The sequence below is a fragment of the Phocoena sinus genome, chromosome 21, assembly GCF_008692025.1.
Source record: "Phocoena sinus isolate mPhoSin1 chromosome 21, mPhoSin1.pri, whole genome shotgun sequence".
Classification (NCBI taxonomy): domain Eukaryota; kingdom Metazoa; phylum Chordata; class Mammalia; order Artiodactyla; family Phocoenidae; genus Phocoena; species Phocoena sinus.
In genome coordinates this window covers 10,545,744-10,562,166 of record NC_045783.1, presented here as the reverse complement: position 1 = coordinate 10,562,166, position 16,423 = coordinate 10,545,744, and the positions used below count along the sequence as shown (strand labels likewise).

At 48.5% G+C, this 16,423-nt stretch overlaps 1 protein-coding gene across 2 annotated transcripts in view; it reads left to right on the top strand.

Moving 5' to 3' along the window:
* The window catches only part of MYOM2 (myomesin 2), an 84,580-nt gene extending 69,765 nt beyond the window's left edge, over positions 1-14,815 (top strand). For both annotated transcript variants that reach the window (XM_032618619.1, XM_032618617.1), the window contains 9 exons: positions 342-455; positions 646-733; positions 1,256-1,294; positions 5,735-5,840; positions 10,295-10,458; positions 10,689-10,725; positions 11,828-11,850; positions 12,968-13,023; positions 14,158-14,815. In XM_032618619.1, the coding sequence (XP_032474510.1) occupies positions 342-455; positions 646-733; positions 1,256-1,294; positions 5,735-5,840; positions 10,295-10,458; positions 10,689-10,725; positions 11,828-11,850; positions 12,968-13,023; positions 14,158-14,475 (945 nt within the window). In that variant the 3' untranslated portion in view covers positions 14,476-14,815. The remainder of the gene's footprint in view (positions 1-341; positions 456-645; positions 734-1,255; positions 1,295-5,734; positions 5,841-10,294; positions 10,459-10,688; positions 10,726-11,827; positions 11,851-12,967; positions 13,024-14,157) is intronic.
* The last annotated feature ends 1,608 nt before the right edge of the window (positions 14,816-16,423 follow it).

Below are 16,423 nucleotides of genomic sequence, written 5' to 3'. Positions count from 1 at the left end.
TATATTATTTATGAATTTAAAATACACTGCTTACATCTTGTCTTTATTATTGACATCTCACATGAACCAAAAAACCTTGCACCATCTAATTTCATGGGTTAGCACAAAGAGGAATCATTTGTTCTTCCGAATGGAACTGTCAGGGCTTAATTATTTGAGAAGCTGAAATTTAGAAATGTATTTGCTATTATTAGAACCGACAGCTTTCCCATGTGCATTTGTCTGAGACTGTCCATAATAAAAATTGGTTTTTTTTAGGTCTGTGATTTCCAATCAGAGTAGACTTTTTTCTCATGAGCCACAGCGATTCACATACTCAACGTAAGATTCCTGTCTTGTAGGTTGCGAACACCAAGAAGGAAACCGTTTTCAAATGGCTAAAGGATGATGCTCTGTATGAAATGGAAAAGTTGCCTGATCTGGAGAAGGGGGTCTGTGAGCTGTTACTACCAAAGGTACATTGTGTTAAAGAAAAGAGATAGAAACAAGATAAGAAAGTTCTCTCAAACAACCTGTGAATTCTGCATTTATCTCCCAGTTTGCCTCCTAAATTAACATGGTTTGCAAAGAGAATGTATCAGCCTGTATTACATTTTGTATCATGGCGTCAGTTTTATGTACATATGGGATGTGTTTTATTTGCAGTTGTCAAAGAAGGACCATGGTGAATATAAGGCAACCTTGAAAGACGAGAGAGGTCAAGATGTGTCTGTCCTTGAGATAGCTGGCAAAGGTAGAATAAAACCTTCTTCCTTCTACTAAAAGGAAATCCACTTCGCCAGCAGGATGAACTGTGTGATAAAGGCACAGCATCTGTATCCTTAGTACATATTGTTTCTTAAGCGGGGACACAGGAAGAGAAAATAGATTTGTACTTGAGTTGCATTCAAAGCTGTTTGAGTGTTTTAGAACAAGGTATGATATTACTCTGGGCTTCAATGAAATGCTGTCTTAGTTCACCTTCAGGAGCCAAGTTCTATCTTGTGACAAATGTATTAAAGTGATCGAAACAGTGATGAAGAGGTTCAATTAAATGTATGGTCGGATTTATGTCGAGCAAAATGTTCCTTGTTTAAAAAGTGAATAGATTAGAAGGATTTATCGCCACACATGAGCCTTTTATGGATAACTATCGCCATTTTAATGTTTCATTTTTCAAATGAACATCCTGATTTCCCGTACCAATTTAATTAAACATGAAAATGCTGCTGATAAAATTAGACATCGTAATGATACGTTTCCTTCTTCCTTTCAGTGTACGAGGATATGATTTTGGCCATGAGTAGAGTCTGTGGTAAGTAAATGCCTTCTAACTTTCAAGTCATTTTGGTGCTAAAATTGCTATTTCCCGAGAAGGGCATTTTCCACAGCTAATGGAACCACAGTGCATCTCCTGTGAACAGGCCCCAGATTCAACGGCAGAACAGTTATCTGACCACCTCGGTGATGCTTTTTAAAGGAGTTTTCGGCATTATATGCAGAATATGTTTTTCTTAAAAAAAATATGAAGAGAGACAAAACAAACTCAGTTTGGACTCCCTAATTAGCCACTTTGTGATGCTTTGTCCATAATTGCTCTCAGCGTCTGCGTTACAAATGCTGAATAGCGATGATGAATTTTGAAGCCTCTGGTTTTGTGTCTGGTTTAATACATACTAAACCACTTCTTAGCTTTGCAGATAAATTCTTCCTCTCTATTTACCCTTCCATGGAAACTGTGAGAACAAAGATGTTGGTTATTAATTTGATAATAATAGCTTATATTTGTAGAGGGCTTTCTGCTGATTATAAAACTTTATGGCTGTGGGCTTTCTAGAGGTGACCTAATTGATGTCATCAGATCAGGCACCTAAGGCCCGGAGCAGTTAGGTGGCTTAACCACGGGGCTCTGGCAGCTAGAGTCAGGACCAGAAGCTCACATCTCTCCCAGGTCTGAGCTCAGCTGCTGCCCCGTAAGGGTTTTTGGTCATTCTTCTGGAAAACTTCTAACGTTTATTTTTTCATCACTCTCTCGAAACGTCCCCGTAAGGTAGACTGTCGCTCTTTGCTTTTGCTTGTCGCGTAGGTGACCACATTTTGAATGAGTTTTACTGCTGATACTATTAATGGGCCGAATGCCGCTCCATGGTGTACACGCCACTTTGCGAAGGTACATTAAGCCGCTTGAAAGGCGGCTTCACGCTTATGCTCCATGGGATGACCTTGCATTAAAGCGTCACGTGACCTGTAACATTGGTGGTGCGCATGGTCGTGGTGTCTTGAAAAAGTGAAGGGACCAGTGAAGGGCACAGAGCGACACAGAAGGTAGTTTCCTATTGTATTCTCGTGATCTTGGGTCCCAGATGCCCGAGCCTGGAAGGACCACGTGCGTCTTACTGAGAGTGAGTGTGGTGGGCAGAGAGAAGGCACGGGACACACGGCATCACGTTTCAGCCTCTGTCCTCCCGAGGAGCCAGGCCCTGGGTCTGCTGGACGCTGCATGTTCAGTGCTGTTGCAGCCGGAAAGGAGCAGAGCAAGCGTTACTCGATCTACGAGGTGGATGTGTTAGTAGCAAGCGGGGGCTTCTCCGCAGCAGCCCACGCACGTGGCCCATTATCCCAGAGCTGCCCCGTCTTCCCAGCCGTCCCGCTCAGGCTGCAGTGGGCTTTCCCCGCAGCCCTGAGGTGTCGTGGCCGCCTGGGGTGTCGGTCCGGGTGTGACGTCTGTGGTTCCCACGTCCCCTTGCTGCATCCATCAGGGACCTCGGTCACCTCCGTCCTCTGTCCTCTGACCTCTGACCTCAGGGAAGCTGTGCCTCTGCCTCTTCTGTGTCTTCTGAGAGCCCTTGGAGGTGCTGAAGCCCAGGCACATACTCAGACATGCTCACACGTACACACACCCTCACTTCTCCTCCACCTGCCCCCCGCCGCCCAGGAATATTCTTAATCCTCGAAGACGCCATGATTCCTGCGCGGGTTCCAAGTTGGCTCTTGTCACCTGCAATCAGTGGCTTTTTAGACCTAATGCAGCCCCGAGTTGGTCTAACCGATAGCAGACAGCACTGAGCGCGCCGCTCCTGAAACAGCCGGAGTGAAGATGGGTACGCGTCCCCCGTGCTCTGCTGACAGTCACTTGGACGCTGTGACGTGAGTCACGGTCTCGCCATGCGTGTTGGGTGCCTGGTGGCCTCTGCCTGTTGAACGAGGGTCCAGCTCCACCCGGGAGAGGCATTTTGGGTCAAATTCTATAGCTCCACCAGGTGTAATACTGGGCTGATGTAAGGAGTACTTCTGAATTTTCAAGTAGAGAGCTGTCAAAACAGTGATCCTGTTTCCTGGAGCACAGAAACATTTCCCTATTCGTTTTCTTGGCTTTTAAACCAAATTTCCCTTCACAGCTTGTGGGGGCGGGGTGTGGGGAGATAGTGTTCCCGGAGCTTCTAAGACCAAACAGCCTCTGGGGTTTGCATGTTGGGAAGCAATCAGTGGCTCTTCTTGGGGACCCCCCCCAAATTTTGTTCGAATTTCAGGGCCAACTAGAGGCTTTGGATAAATATGGGATCCTCACGTCAGCCTCCCGGGCTTCCTCCTTCCCGACCCTGATCCCACAGAGAGGATCCTGCAGTGACTTGTGGGTGGCAGAGTGTAGGAGGCTTTCCTGCCGGGTCAGCTAGCAGCCCACAGAACAGAACTGTTTGTTCTTCGTGTCCCGAAGGTTAAAGGCTGTGCTTGGCTGCGAAGCAAACCTGCTGTTATAGAGAGAGTTAGGGTTCCTCAACCTCTTCATCCTTATAATAAGGAATTTGGACAAGGTGACATCCAAGTTCTCATCCAGATGTAAAGTTCTGTAATTCTCTGGCTGCAAACAAACCCGTTATAAAAGTCGATGCCAAAGTTACAGTTCTCTGCATGGATGATGCTTTATGTGTATGTGTGTGCATGCCTTTGACATTTCTCTTCATTTCCATGCTGACTTTTGAGATGGAGAAGGCACAATTGGAGACTCAAAGTCCTTGGTTAGGTTTTCGGCATCTCCATTAACTGTATCTGACAAGACGTGCTGAGGGACTCTTTGTATTTTTGCAGAACCTTGGAAGAGACCCACATTATCTAGATGAGGACTCTGGTTACCGAGAAGTTGTGTGATTTGTCCTGGGTCACTCAGTTAACCACTAGCAGAGTATTCTCGTGTCCCTAGATTAGGAGTCCAGCCTTCCTTCTATGGCACTTCGGAACTCCCCCCCATCACGAGATGTGTATTCTAAGACATTACCCACCCAGCTCTTTAACGTTGGCAATCCTTCAATTTTACAAAAATGTCTAAGGTGTATTTTGCCTAAAAGGGGCCAAGCTTAAACTGTATACCTTCATTTTTAATATTTATAGAACTCTGAAATGTCTAATCAAATAACTTTAAGAATCAGTTGTGAAACAGAAAACACCAATGGCAGAACTTACTTTTGGTGTGGCGACTGTGTAGATTAAATACCTATCTGGTTAAATTTTGTCTGATAAGATACAAATGCCCCTTAAGCCTTCAAAATCAAGGCTCAGTAAGGAAGCAGCGGATATAAAATCAGAAAATAGGGATACAGCTTCCTAGGTCACGTTGCCCTGGTCAGCATCATTCTTGGAAATCAGGCTCCTGTAATCTGATTACTTGGAACATGCATCCTGCCATCCTTTCCTCCCTGTGGTGGGCGAAGTTAATTATCTGTTGATTTTCTAGCTGAAATGAAACCCATCTGGTTCTGTGGGGTAGCGTTTAATTCTGTGTGCAGGGCTTGATTCTCAGTATTTAGGGAAAGTGCCAGACACCATCCTTGCATTTGAGCTGAGAACTGCTCTCCTTCTGTCTGTCTGTTTCATGGATGGTACCTTTCCCTCCTCCCCACTTGATTGGAAAACCTTGTGGGCTCGTGATCATTTATCGACTGCGAGTGTAGTCTGAAAAATGACCCTCGACTTGAAGCTATTTGGCCTCTTTAAGACTGCAACATTTCCGTATTTTTGTGCTCAGGGATGTGCAGCTTGTTACCGTCTGCATCTGGTCAGCCCACTGCCCTCCCCCATGTAGGGAGAAGCAAAGCGGAGGAATGGGTTTGGAAAAATCATTTTCTGCCTTTCTCTCTGGGCAGGAGTAGAGAGAAAGAGGACGCCAGAGGCCACGGAGGTGGGGCATTCAGCTAGACAGGCTCCAGCCACGGAGCTCCATGAGGGGATTCCCATCCCTGCATCATTTACATGGATTTTCCAGAAAGTTCTATAAGGGATTGAGTGCCTAGAGGCTCCATTCCCTTCAGGGGAAAGGTTATTTTAGCAAATGCCAGGAAGAAGGAGTGGGGAGATGCAAGAAGGTGGGTGCAATCTTGCAGACAGGGCAGACCCCGTCAGTTTGGAATCTCATCTATGTGGGAAGCTTGTGTGTGGTCTAATTTATAAGTTGATTCCTGTGGTAATGACTGGATGGAAGTGGTCAGGGATGTGAGAAGTGCCTTAGGGAATATTTTCTTGGGGCCATTTGAGTTCCTTGATGCTGTCGTCAAAGAGATTTTCAGATAATTTTGGTGTGGCAAAAGCTTATTTAATGAATGAACATGGCCTGGGCAAATTGTAAGGATTTGTGGCTGACGGATGTTAGAATATATGCGTGAGGATGCATTTACAGCAGGATGTAACCTGGCCACAGGGCTTGTCCATCCTCACATAGCACAGACTGCTTTCCTCAGAGCTGAGTATGTTTTATTTTCTGCAGGAGCCTCTGCTTCTCCACTGAAGATACTCTGCACCGCAGAAGAAATAAGACTTCAGTGTTTCATGAAATATTTCACCGAAGAAATGAAAGTGAACTGGTACCACAAGTAAGTGTCCATGTGCCGTGGACTGTGGCCATGCCATCCATGGGGCGGTGCCCAGGGCTCACGGCTGGGACACGTGTTCATAGCCAAGTCTGCTCAAGACTCTGTAGTTTTGAGAGATGATGACAGCCTTGGGCTCGGGGCGGGACCATCACAGAAACTGGGGGGGCAGGGGGTGGGGGGTGGAGAAGGAGAAAGATAATTACTGGTGACACACATTTTGTCTGGAATCCAGCAGAGCTAATAGAAAAATAATATTTGGAAAAGGTGCTCCAGATTTCCAGTCTGTTGGTTTCTCACTAGATTGATTAAAGAGAAAAGGACCAAAACAAACTTAATTGTACGTAAAAGAAGAAAGCGAGAGGGATGAAACCCTATACAAACAGCAGGTTTTCTCTGTATTTCATGTCTGCTGCTGGTTACCTGTCCAGGTGGGCATGTTCGCTACTAAAACACTGGAGACTCTCATTATGGTCACAGCGTGTGGACGAGTGCCTGCCCCCAGCCCCCGGGGGTCTGCCCTTCCGACCATCCCCCCAGGGTTATCTCTAATGCACCCCGTCAGAGGGGGCGGATGGAACGGGGACCGTGGTGTCTGTCTCTAACCTGAGGACATGGGCAACACTTGCAGGCCAAGTTTTCAGTGATGTCCATATACCAAAGTCATCTGCTCCTCCGTGGACTGGGACCTCAGAGCGTCCACATCGTGCCTTTAGATGTTATTTTCCCTAATTAACATTTCAAAAGGCAAACTTCATGCTTATGACTACTTTACTTGTAAAAGCATTATTGAGGTCAATCTATTCGTGAGTAAACCGAAGTGCTGAATGGATAAATGCCTTGGGATATCTTTTCCCTATTTACATTTTGACGTGCTATGCTTTTGTCTTAGCTGTTAGTTATGATCAGAAGCATAAACTAAGAAGATGTGCTGACATCTTAGCGCATCTGTGTTTGGAATCCTGCATCTCTGTTTTTGGTCGTTAGTATGGAAATCTGTATCGGGTGCAGTCACTGCAGGTCCCATACTAAGGGGTTTGTGGGGAAGTGGCTTTTTCTAGAGGATTCCAATAACAGGAGCTTTGAAGATTGAAACTCTGGTGTAGTTTTGTGATGTAATTGTTGATAAGGATATATTTTTTAAAACCAATGAGTAAATGTCTATTTCTAGCTGAATCAGACCTTCTCCTGGAAATGGAGAATGAATCACTTCCTTCTCTGGGCTTCTTTGTTATTTACAGCCTATCATCTTTCAGTAAGTTGTGTGCAGCTGTGATAAGGGTCTTATCTTCCCTGGTAAACGCGTCTGTCCCCTGCAGGAGGCTACTGCTTCTCCAGCTTTGCCTCCCAGGGCACGGCTCGCTCTGTGCTGGGTGCCGGGCGTGCAGAGTTTAAATACATGCCACATCCCGCGGGAACACGTCCCCGGGCACGCGGGTACATGTATGTTGTGTTACCGTGTGTTATACACTTCACACCCATGATTTCATTTAACCCTCACAAAAGCCCCATGAGCTTGGTGTTAATACTCACATTTTATAGATGTGAAAACTGAGGTTTTGCAAGCGGAAGATAAATCATTTGTTCAAAGTCACACAACTAGTAAGTGAAAGAGCAGGGATCGAACACTAGTTGGTCTGATTCTGGCCACTACGGTGCTGAGGGCCATCCAGCTGAAAGGAGGGGACTGACTGCAGGCCGACAGACAGACTGAGAGATAAGGGCTCGGATCACACGTCTGCCTCATCAAAAAAGTTGTATCAGAAGAAACCATCCCTAGAGACCAACAGAGCTCGCGGTCGTGTTGCAGATTTCCACGGACTCCTGAGCGTGGTTGTTGCCATGCCTTCTCTTCTCCAAGCAGAATCAACACAAGTATTTCTTCAGTTCTTTAATAACTAAAATATAACCTTTAGTTATTTTTTACTACTTGACTATTACATAGTATTCAATGCTATGTTAAACTTTATTTTATAGTTATATTCTATCACCGAAATATAACCTTGGTTACTTTTCACTATTTGACTATTAAGTAAGTTCTTGTGAGGCAATACTTGGAAAAATAGAGAATAATATAACACATTTGTTGAAATAACAATCTGCGGGAACTCCCTGGTAGCACAGCGGTTAAGAATCCGCCTGCCAATGCAGGGGACACAGGTTCGAGCCCTGGTCCGGGAAGATCCCACATGCCATGGAGCAGCTGAGCCCGTGCGCCACAGCTACTGAGCCTGCGCTCTAGAGCCCAGGAGCCACAACTACTGAGCCTGTATGCCACAACTACTGAAGCCCGCGTGCCACAACTACTGAAGCCCACGTGCCTAGAACCCGTGCTCCACAACAAGAGAAGCCACCACAAGGAGAAGCCTGTGCACCACAACGAAGAGTAGCCCCCGCTCACTGCAGCTAGAGAAAGCCCGCGTGCAGCAACGAGGACCCAACACAGCCAAAAATAAATAATGGAATTTATTTTTTAAAAAAGAAAGAAATACAATGTGCTGCTGGATGCTAAATGGCCCACCTAACAGAGTCAGGGACGCCCAAGGGAGACTCAAGCTGTGGACCTGAACATTCTGTGCCAGTGGGTGGCGAGAAATCAGTAGAGAATGGTGAGGATTTGGGGAAATGTGGGCGTCAGCAAGGCCGATTGTTCTTTGACGAAATGCTGAGTAAGACATCGAGGGCCACTTAGAAGAAATGCTGAAACCTATCTCAAACGAGTTAGAAGCACACGAAGGGGAACTCAGCAGATCCCTTCGCAAAAGGATTTTGTTCTCTTGCTCGAAGGTGAAATTACTCTGTCATCGAGAAAAGGCTAGACCTCCAATTGCTAAGTATGGACCGCTGAAGACTTAGAAGCATCATAGCCACTGAAGATGCCGCGTGGCCTCTTTATAGAAGAAAACGCTTTGGATTTTAATTCAACCAGGAAATTTCACATGCAGAGGCCCCTGAAATCTCAGTGAAGCCTGGAGCTCCCTGCAGGAGGGGAGATGCGGGGCTGCCGCGCAGGTGCGTCCACCACCCCTCCCCACCCTCTCCTCCAGCCCCTCCCCACACCCTGCAGGGACCCATCTCCTGGGTTTCTTTCGCACAAACGAGCAGACACACCTAGGCTTTCTTCCATCCTCCTCTTTCTTACCTTAACGTAAGATGTTTTAAATTTAGTTGGGAGTGAAGGGATTTGGGCATGTTTTGTGATCCAATAATAAAACCAAGGAAGAGGTTTTATCCAACTTGGCCCATTTAAGTCCCAAAACAATAACAAACAGTCCTTCGAGCCAAAGTCACTGTCTAGGGGGTAACAGTGATAACAAATTCAGTGCAGCCAGCAGCTGTGCTTTGCTACCAGGACTTGTTTGCCTTCTTATAAGTTGGCTAATTCAGCAGAAGCCAGCCTTAGCGGGTGTAGGGTGAGGGTGGGACTGCTGATCAGAGAGGGTTCTGGAATTCACCCCAGGGGTGGAGCCAGGCTGGGGGCTCTGAGCTGGGAGGGGGAGCCAGGTGGGCGGGGGTGGGTCTGCTGCCGGCCCTCTGCTGGCGGGTGGCTTCACATGGTGTCTGGGAACAGCATTTGTGCCCAGTCCAGCAAGGCGTCGGGGCTGTGACAGAGGCAGGGTCAGAACTCAGGTCAGGGCTTAGGATGGAAGGCGGGTGGCTCCTTTCTGGAGCTGAGCTCAGGGTCACGCGCCAGGCGGTGCACATGCCGGCCCAGGGGGCCGTGGGCTTCTGCGCTAGAGCCCAGGTGGGGTTAGGGCTCTGAGAAGGGCGCCCAGCGGGTTGCGTGTGGTTTGGCGTTTGGTGGACTCCCCCTCTAGTGCAGCGTTCACCCCTCGTCCTGGCTGAGCCCATGCCGCGGTCATTCTCCTTCTGTGACTGGATTCTTTCACTCAGCATAATGTCCTCCAGGCCCATCCGTGTTGTAGCAGGTGTCAGAATTTCCTCCCTTTTTAAGGCTGAATAATATTCTATTATATGGATGGACCACAGTTGGTTTATCCATCATCTGTCGATGGACACTTGGGTTGTTTCTACCTTTTGGCTACTGTGAGTCGTGCTGTTATGAACATGAGTGTACGAATATTTGTTCGAGCCCCTGCCGTCAATTCTTTTGGGTGTGCGTCCACTGGATCACATGGTGACTCTATTTTTAACTTTTTGAGCAGAAAAATGCCATACAGTCTAGAGTATTTGAGTCTATTACCTATTACCAATAAACATATGTTAAACCAGAAAGTATCTTTAAAAACTAAGTATCAGATTTAATTTCAGAAGGTTTTCAGAGCTGAGCTGCTGATGTAGTTAGTAAATGTATAATATCCAGAAAAATCTATGATGACACCAGCTCCAGCCAGTTAGAGGAGGCTCTCCCTGAAAGATGTGTAATATTGCCCCACAGGTATTGTACATATAATATGGGATTCTAAATTGAGTATGTCCCCGTGACTTTTTCAAAGGGATGCTAAGATTGCATCAGGTGAGCACATGAGAGTTGGTGGGAGTGAGGAGATGGCCTGGCTGAAGATCTGCGAGCCCACCGAGAAGGATAAAGGGAAATACACCTTCGAGATTTTTGACGGCCAAGATACCCATCAACGGTCACTTGACCTGTCCGGTCAAGGTAAGATCATTATTCTTTAGCACCTGGTAATTTTGTACTTAGGGATTAGCTTAGTGATCAAGGATGCTGAGAGGGAAGCTATCTGATTTTACCACTTTCATTCAGAGAACATTACTTTATTCATTTGGCTGTGTCATTAAGCAAACAAGTCACGAGCAGAGCAGCTAAGGGAATGAGTAAAAGCCGAGCACGTTCAAACGGTTACTAATGTACAAAATATTTCCTTGCAGCTTTTGATGAAGCGTTTGCCGAATTCCAGCAGCTCAAGTAAGATTTGCATGCTTGGCTATTATGTTTCCGTCTGGGGTCCAGATGACGTGGTGTCATCTTGGCTGAGTGTGGGAACATCTGTGGACGCCTAGCTGACCCAAGGAATGTGATCTTCCTAGGAACTGGGATTAAAAATAACAATTTAAGCCATTCCGTGTTTAGAAGAAGGCATTCTTCTAAACTGTAAATGCATCTATCAATTAATTTTAGAGTTATAATAACCCTGGGGTTTTTTTTGTTTGTTTGTTTTTTGCGGTACGCGGGCCTCTCACTGTTGTGGCCTCTCCCGTTGCGGAGCACAGGCTCCGGATGCGCAGGCACAGCGGCCATGGCTCACGGGCCCAGCCGCTCCGCAGCATGTGGGATCCTCCCGGACCGGGGCACAAACCCGCGTCCCCTGCATCGGCAGGCTGACTCTCAACCACTGCACCACCAGGGAAGCCCAACCCTGGGTTAATTTAAATGAATTTAAATGCTGAATTTCTGAAATAGGTATAATTATAGCAACACATCACACAGAGCAATTTTTTAATGTTATATATTTAGGTTCTTTTTTAAGACTTTATATTTCTAGGGCAGTTTTAGGTTCACAGCAAAATTGAGAGGAAGGTACAGAAAATTCTCATTTCTTTTTAGCTGAACAATATCCCAGTGTTTAGAGCAACTTTTTAAAGAATAACTGGGGATTTCTAAACATGTGTGTAAAGTTTAGAGCATCCGACACGGAGAACAGTCTTTGTCTCATACTAAGTTATTCAGTAAATATTTGTTGAATGGATGAATGGACGATTTAGGTAAATCAAATACCAACATTTTCAAAAATATCTAAAAATCTCCAATGTAATCTGGTGAAAAAAGAAACTTTTCTGTGAGTTTTATCAGCTGGAAGACAGGGCAGTGGGAAATGGCAGGAAAAGTACATCCATACGGGTCCTCAGACCCTGTGACCCGAATGTGTTCTTCTAGGAGAAGCAAACACGTTTCCTTGTTCATTTTGCTTTCATCTCTAAGAAACCTCTGAAATGTGTGATGCTTTTGGTTGATAGCATTTGCTCATGACTCTTTTATTCTCTGTTCTCTGCCCCCCTTTAATTTTCAGGGCAGCTGCTTTTGCAGAGAAAAGTAAGTACATGTTAGATTATAACAAGCACAAAACATTATTTTGGGTGGGGCAGAGGGTCTGTACTTAAGGGTGTTCATTTTATGCATTAAATAATAGACAGCAAACCCTGTTGCCCGCTTGGAAACCCTCAGGACTGTCCACAGCCCCTGCTGCTCTCAGCTGCTCATCCCCAGCTTCCCCACAGCCCACCTTCCAGCTCTGCCACCCCCTCCCCCCCCGGCCTCCTTTCTGCCTTCACCTTCCACCACCTGTTCTGTGTCCTTTCACGAGCTGGTCAGTCAGGAGCGGCCGCCGGAGGAGGCTCAGGACAGGCCCAGGAAGGACGGTTTGTTGGGCTCTCGGGTCCTAGAGGCAGGGCCACTCCGGGCACGTGGGAGGATGGCCAGGGGGTCAGCGGGCAGAGGACAGGACGGAGGGAAGACTGAGGCCACTGCCTTTACTGGGGTTTCCAGAGGAAAGGCAGGCGGGGCGGAGGGAACACGTACGATTGGCTGCTTTTAGTGATTTTGCCGGGCTTTGGGCGACAGGGCTGCCCCGAGCCTCCGGGCACCCGGCCCGGGTGTTTCGGGCAGAGGTGGGCCACCTCCCCGGGGGCGGGGCAGGCGGAGGAGGCCGGGCCTGGCCGGGCTGTCGGCATAGGTTCCAGGCGGGCTCCTGGCTGGGCCCTTGGCTGGGGGGGGGGTTGTCTCTGCCCAGCCAGGCGGGACTTACGATGTCAGAGCATCACAGTAGACAGAAAATGAAAATATACCTGCAATACATCCCCCTGCAAAATCCCCTCTCTAGAGGCCAGGCCCCCAGTTCCCGACTAAATTACAGAAGGACGGGGCTTGCCCTGTGTTGAGCCCCTGGTGAGACTTTCCTCCTCATGCCTGGCTCACGGCCGCGTTTCCTCTCGACCGTTTCACGACCCCCGTGCTCGGAGTCACTTACCCCCTGCTCCCACCCTGCACCTTAGCACGGGTCCCCGCTACGGTGTGCCTTGCCCCGTGTCCTCTCCCGGGCCAGCGCTCTCCTCCCAGCTCCTGTTGTGCGCCTCGGTGCTCAGCCCAGGGCCCGACCCCCAGGATCGTCCCCGTGGACGGTTTTCTCAGCAGAGTCGCTTTGCTCTTGTAGATCGCGGCAAGGTGCTCGGCGGCTTACCCGACGTGGTGACCATAATGGAGGGAAAGGTGAGGGCAGGCAACGGGGTGCCCAGGGAGGGCGGCCGAAGTGGGGGGTCCCCACGGCAGGCCCAGTGCCAGCAGCCGGTGTGGAGGGGGGCGTCCTGGGTCCTGCTGGGCCCAGGCTGCCTCTGGGAAACTTGTGTCCTCAAAGGAGGGAATAGTGTAACCCTCCGAATGCACACAGAGCACCTTTCCCACCATGGGGAGATACATTACATGGTGTGTTTGTGACACCCGGTGTTTCCAGCCCCGGTGTCCACCTGGCTCTGACGCCACGGGTCCCCGGGGGCCGGCCGAGGGCGTGAATGAAGGGGCAGGTGGGCCCCACCCACACCCTCGCCCACGCGACCCACCCGCCTCGTGTGAAGGCGGGAGCCGCCTTGTCAAGTGTGAAATAAAAAGAGCAATCTCCGCTCCAGTTGTCAAGGTCATTTGGGGTGTATAAGGGAAACCATTTATTGGAGTTACCGTCGGTCACCTGTCACTGGAATTACTGATATCTAATTGGTACTTCTCTGGGTGCTTGAGTGATTCCATCTCAGTGTCATGGGGACATAGCTACTTGAGAGAATTTTTATTAGGCCAAAACACGAAAATGTAGAGCCCTTTTCGTTAGCAGCTGAGGGAAACCTGGCGAGCTGTACCTGCAGGTCATGGATTGAGGATTTAGCACTAGTTTTTACTTTATCCTGGACCGAAAGCATGCTTTGCTAAGTGTCCACAATGCAGTTTATCATAAGACAACGCAGTTTCTGGATTTGCCAGAAGAACTGGTAAAGGGAACCCATGTGTCTGAATATAAAGGAAATTTAGAACCAGGCTAAAAATATCTACTGAAAAACCCAGAGCTTGATTGCCTTCAAATTCTTTATTCAACTTACACATGGATTAGATTTGGGAATAAATAGAAAAGGTTACCTTTGAGTTTTCTCTCCAGCTGCCCCAGGAAGCTGTGAACTTCCTGCTCTTTTTGGATCCCTGGTGTCTAGTGTGGTGCCTACATACATAAAGAGCGTGTTGACTAAATAAATGTCCTGAAGGGCAGATCAATAGCTGAGTGGGTGGAGGGCCCAGGCTGCTCGGAGGCCGCCAGGCTTTTCTTTTTCTAACTCTCCCTTCTCTGCCCACCTTCCCCCCAAGACCTTGAACCTGACCTGCACGGTGTTCGGGAACCCGGACCCGGACGTGATGTGGTTCAAGAACGACAGGGACATCGAGCTGAGCGACCACTTCTTGGTCAAGGTGGAGCAGGCCAAGTATGTCAGCATGACCATCAAGGGCGTGACCTCCGAGGACTCGGGCAAGTACAGCATCCATGTCAAGAACAAGTACGGGGGCGAGAAGATCGACGTGACGGTCAGCGTATACAAGCATGGGGAGAAGATCCCTGAGGTGGTGCTGCCCCAGCAGGCCAAGCCCAAGCTCATCCCCGCGTCCGCGTCCTCGCCCACCCAGTGAGGGGCGGCCCAGGAGACAGACGGCACGGGTGCTTGTTCCCAGCAGGTGACAAGGGCCCGCGGCGTCCAGCGTGGCTTGATAGTCAATCGTGCGTTACGGTTTTAGTCTTCATGTTTGGCGATTAGGGGTTTCTGTCCTTCTAAGCTGAAACGTGGATGTTTTCCGGGAGGCTGCACCACTGTGTCTGCAGGCGCTGGACGGGGTGGGTTGGAGGTGAGCTGACGTTGTGCTGGGGTCGTGCCCTCTAGTGCCCTCAGGCCTAGGGGCTCTGAAATGCTGGTGGGATAGCGTGTGTGCCTCCATACTCTCAGCTCTCTCTTGCTTCAGGTGAATAAAACTTTAAAAGGCAACTTGCGGTGTCTCTCCTGTACCATCGCGTCCCCGGCACATCTGCCTGCTCCCCTCTGGCTTGTTTAATTACGGGTCAAGGTGCAGCTTCACAGCAAGCAGGTGATGCACCCCAAGCCGGGAGCCTGGGGCGGGGACCAGACTCCCAGCACAGCCCACTACCCTCAGCAGCTTCCCCGTCAGGACTTGGGCCCGAGGCTACTGGACTGGGAAGGTTACATCTCATGCGGGCTTAGAAATGTCCACTGGATGTAAAATCACTGTCAGGAAAACACAATACATAGAGGGCCGCATCCTTTTTGAGTGTGTTCATTAAGGCATTTCGAAGGGAAGAAAACTCATTTGAAACAACCACAGTAGTGGTCATGGGGGGAAAAGTGAAACTTGGCTGTTTACAGAAGATCTCTTGGTGAAGATTTAAAAATGTGTGGGATGAACATATCCTTTCTTTGAACTTTTTCCCTTTTTTGGAAAGAGGCTGAAATTCCTCTGGCGTAAAAATCCTATCTCCGTATTTTAGTTTTGTATTAAACATACTGCTCCGTAACAGAGAAAGCTTTGAGAGTCCAGAATATTCTCTCTCTGTGTCATTAAGGCCAATCCAAGCTCTATGACATTGGATTATATTTTTCTAAGGTAATCAAAGAAATCCTGAAATGTAAGTACGTCCCTCATAATGCCAGCCAGCTGAGCAGGCTTCTGTGAGTCTCGATACGAATTTTTAAAATCATTTTGACCTCTCCTGTTGTACGGGTGATCTTTAGCTGAGTTTCTTATTACTGCAAAGCCCACCAGTGTTTCCGAGAACATCGTTGGCAAGGGTAGACCCAGGCAGATTTCTCTATATTTGACCTTTATTGAGTTAGAAAGAACTTGCTTATTTTTTAGTTTAAGTAGTCATTTCTGTTTAGCCGTGGTAAAATTCCCTCTGGGTCCCAAGCCCTGAGAATCTGGGGTGGATGGGGTTCCTGGTCTGAGTTCAGAACCTGAGAAAAAGGCGCCCCGAAGTCGAGGGCGGGCGCAGACCGACATCGAATTCCCTTTCCCGGCTTCTTTGTTCTGTCCGGGCTCTCAGTGGATTGGATGAGGCCACACACACTGAGGATGGCCTTCACTCAGTCTGCAGGTTCAGACGCTGATCTCGTCCAGACACACGACCTCACAGACAGGCCCAGAAACAGTTTTCCCAGCTCTCTGGGTATCCCTCAGCCCTGCCCAGGTGACACACAAAATCAGCCAGCCCGCTACCACAGGGTGCGGTGGCCTCCCGGGGGGCACGTCCAGAAGCACAGTATCCCACCGTCCTTCACTGGAAGTTGAATTCCATCGTGCGACCCGGGGCAGCCGCTCTGTGTCCCCGTGCGGCTCACAGGCCACCATCTGCGGGGGCCCTTTAGGACCATGTAAACACCCCGCTCCTCGGCGCTTCCCCACCCGGATTTTAGCGCCCACTGATAAGTCTCGTCTGAATCCATCTTCGTTCCGATGGTTGAGGAGGGTGATGCTTCCGACAGCTGCACCCTCCAGGCTTCTTACTCAGCATCCGGCTCTGAGCAAGGGTCCCCTCCCCATCAGGCGTGGGTTTATGTGTTGTGTTTAT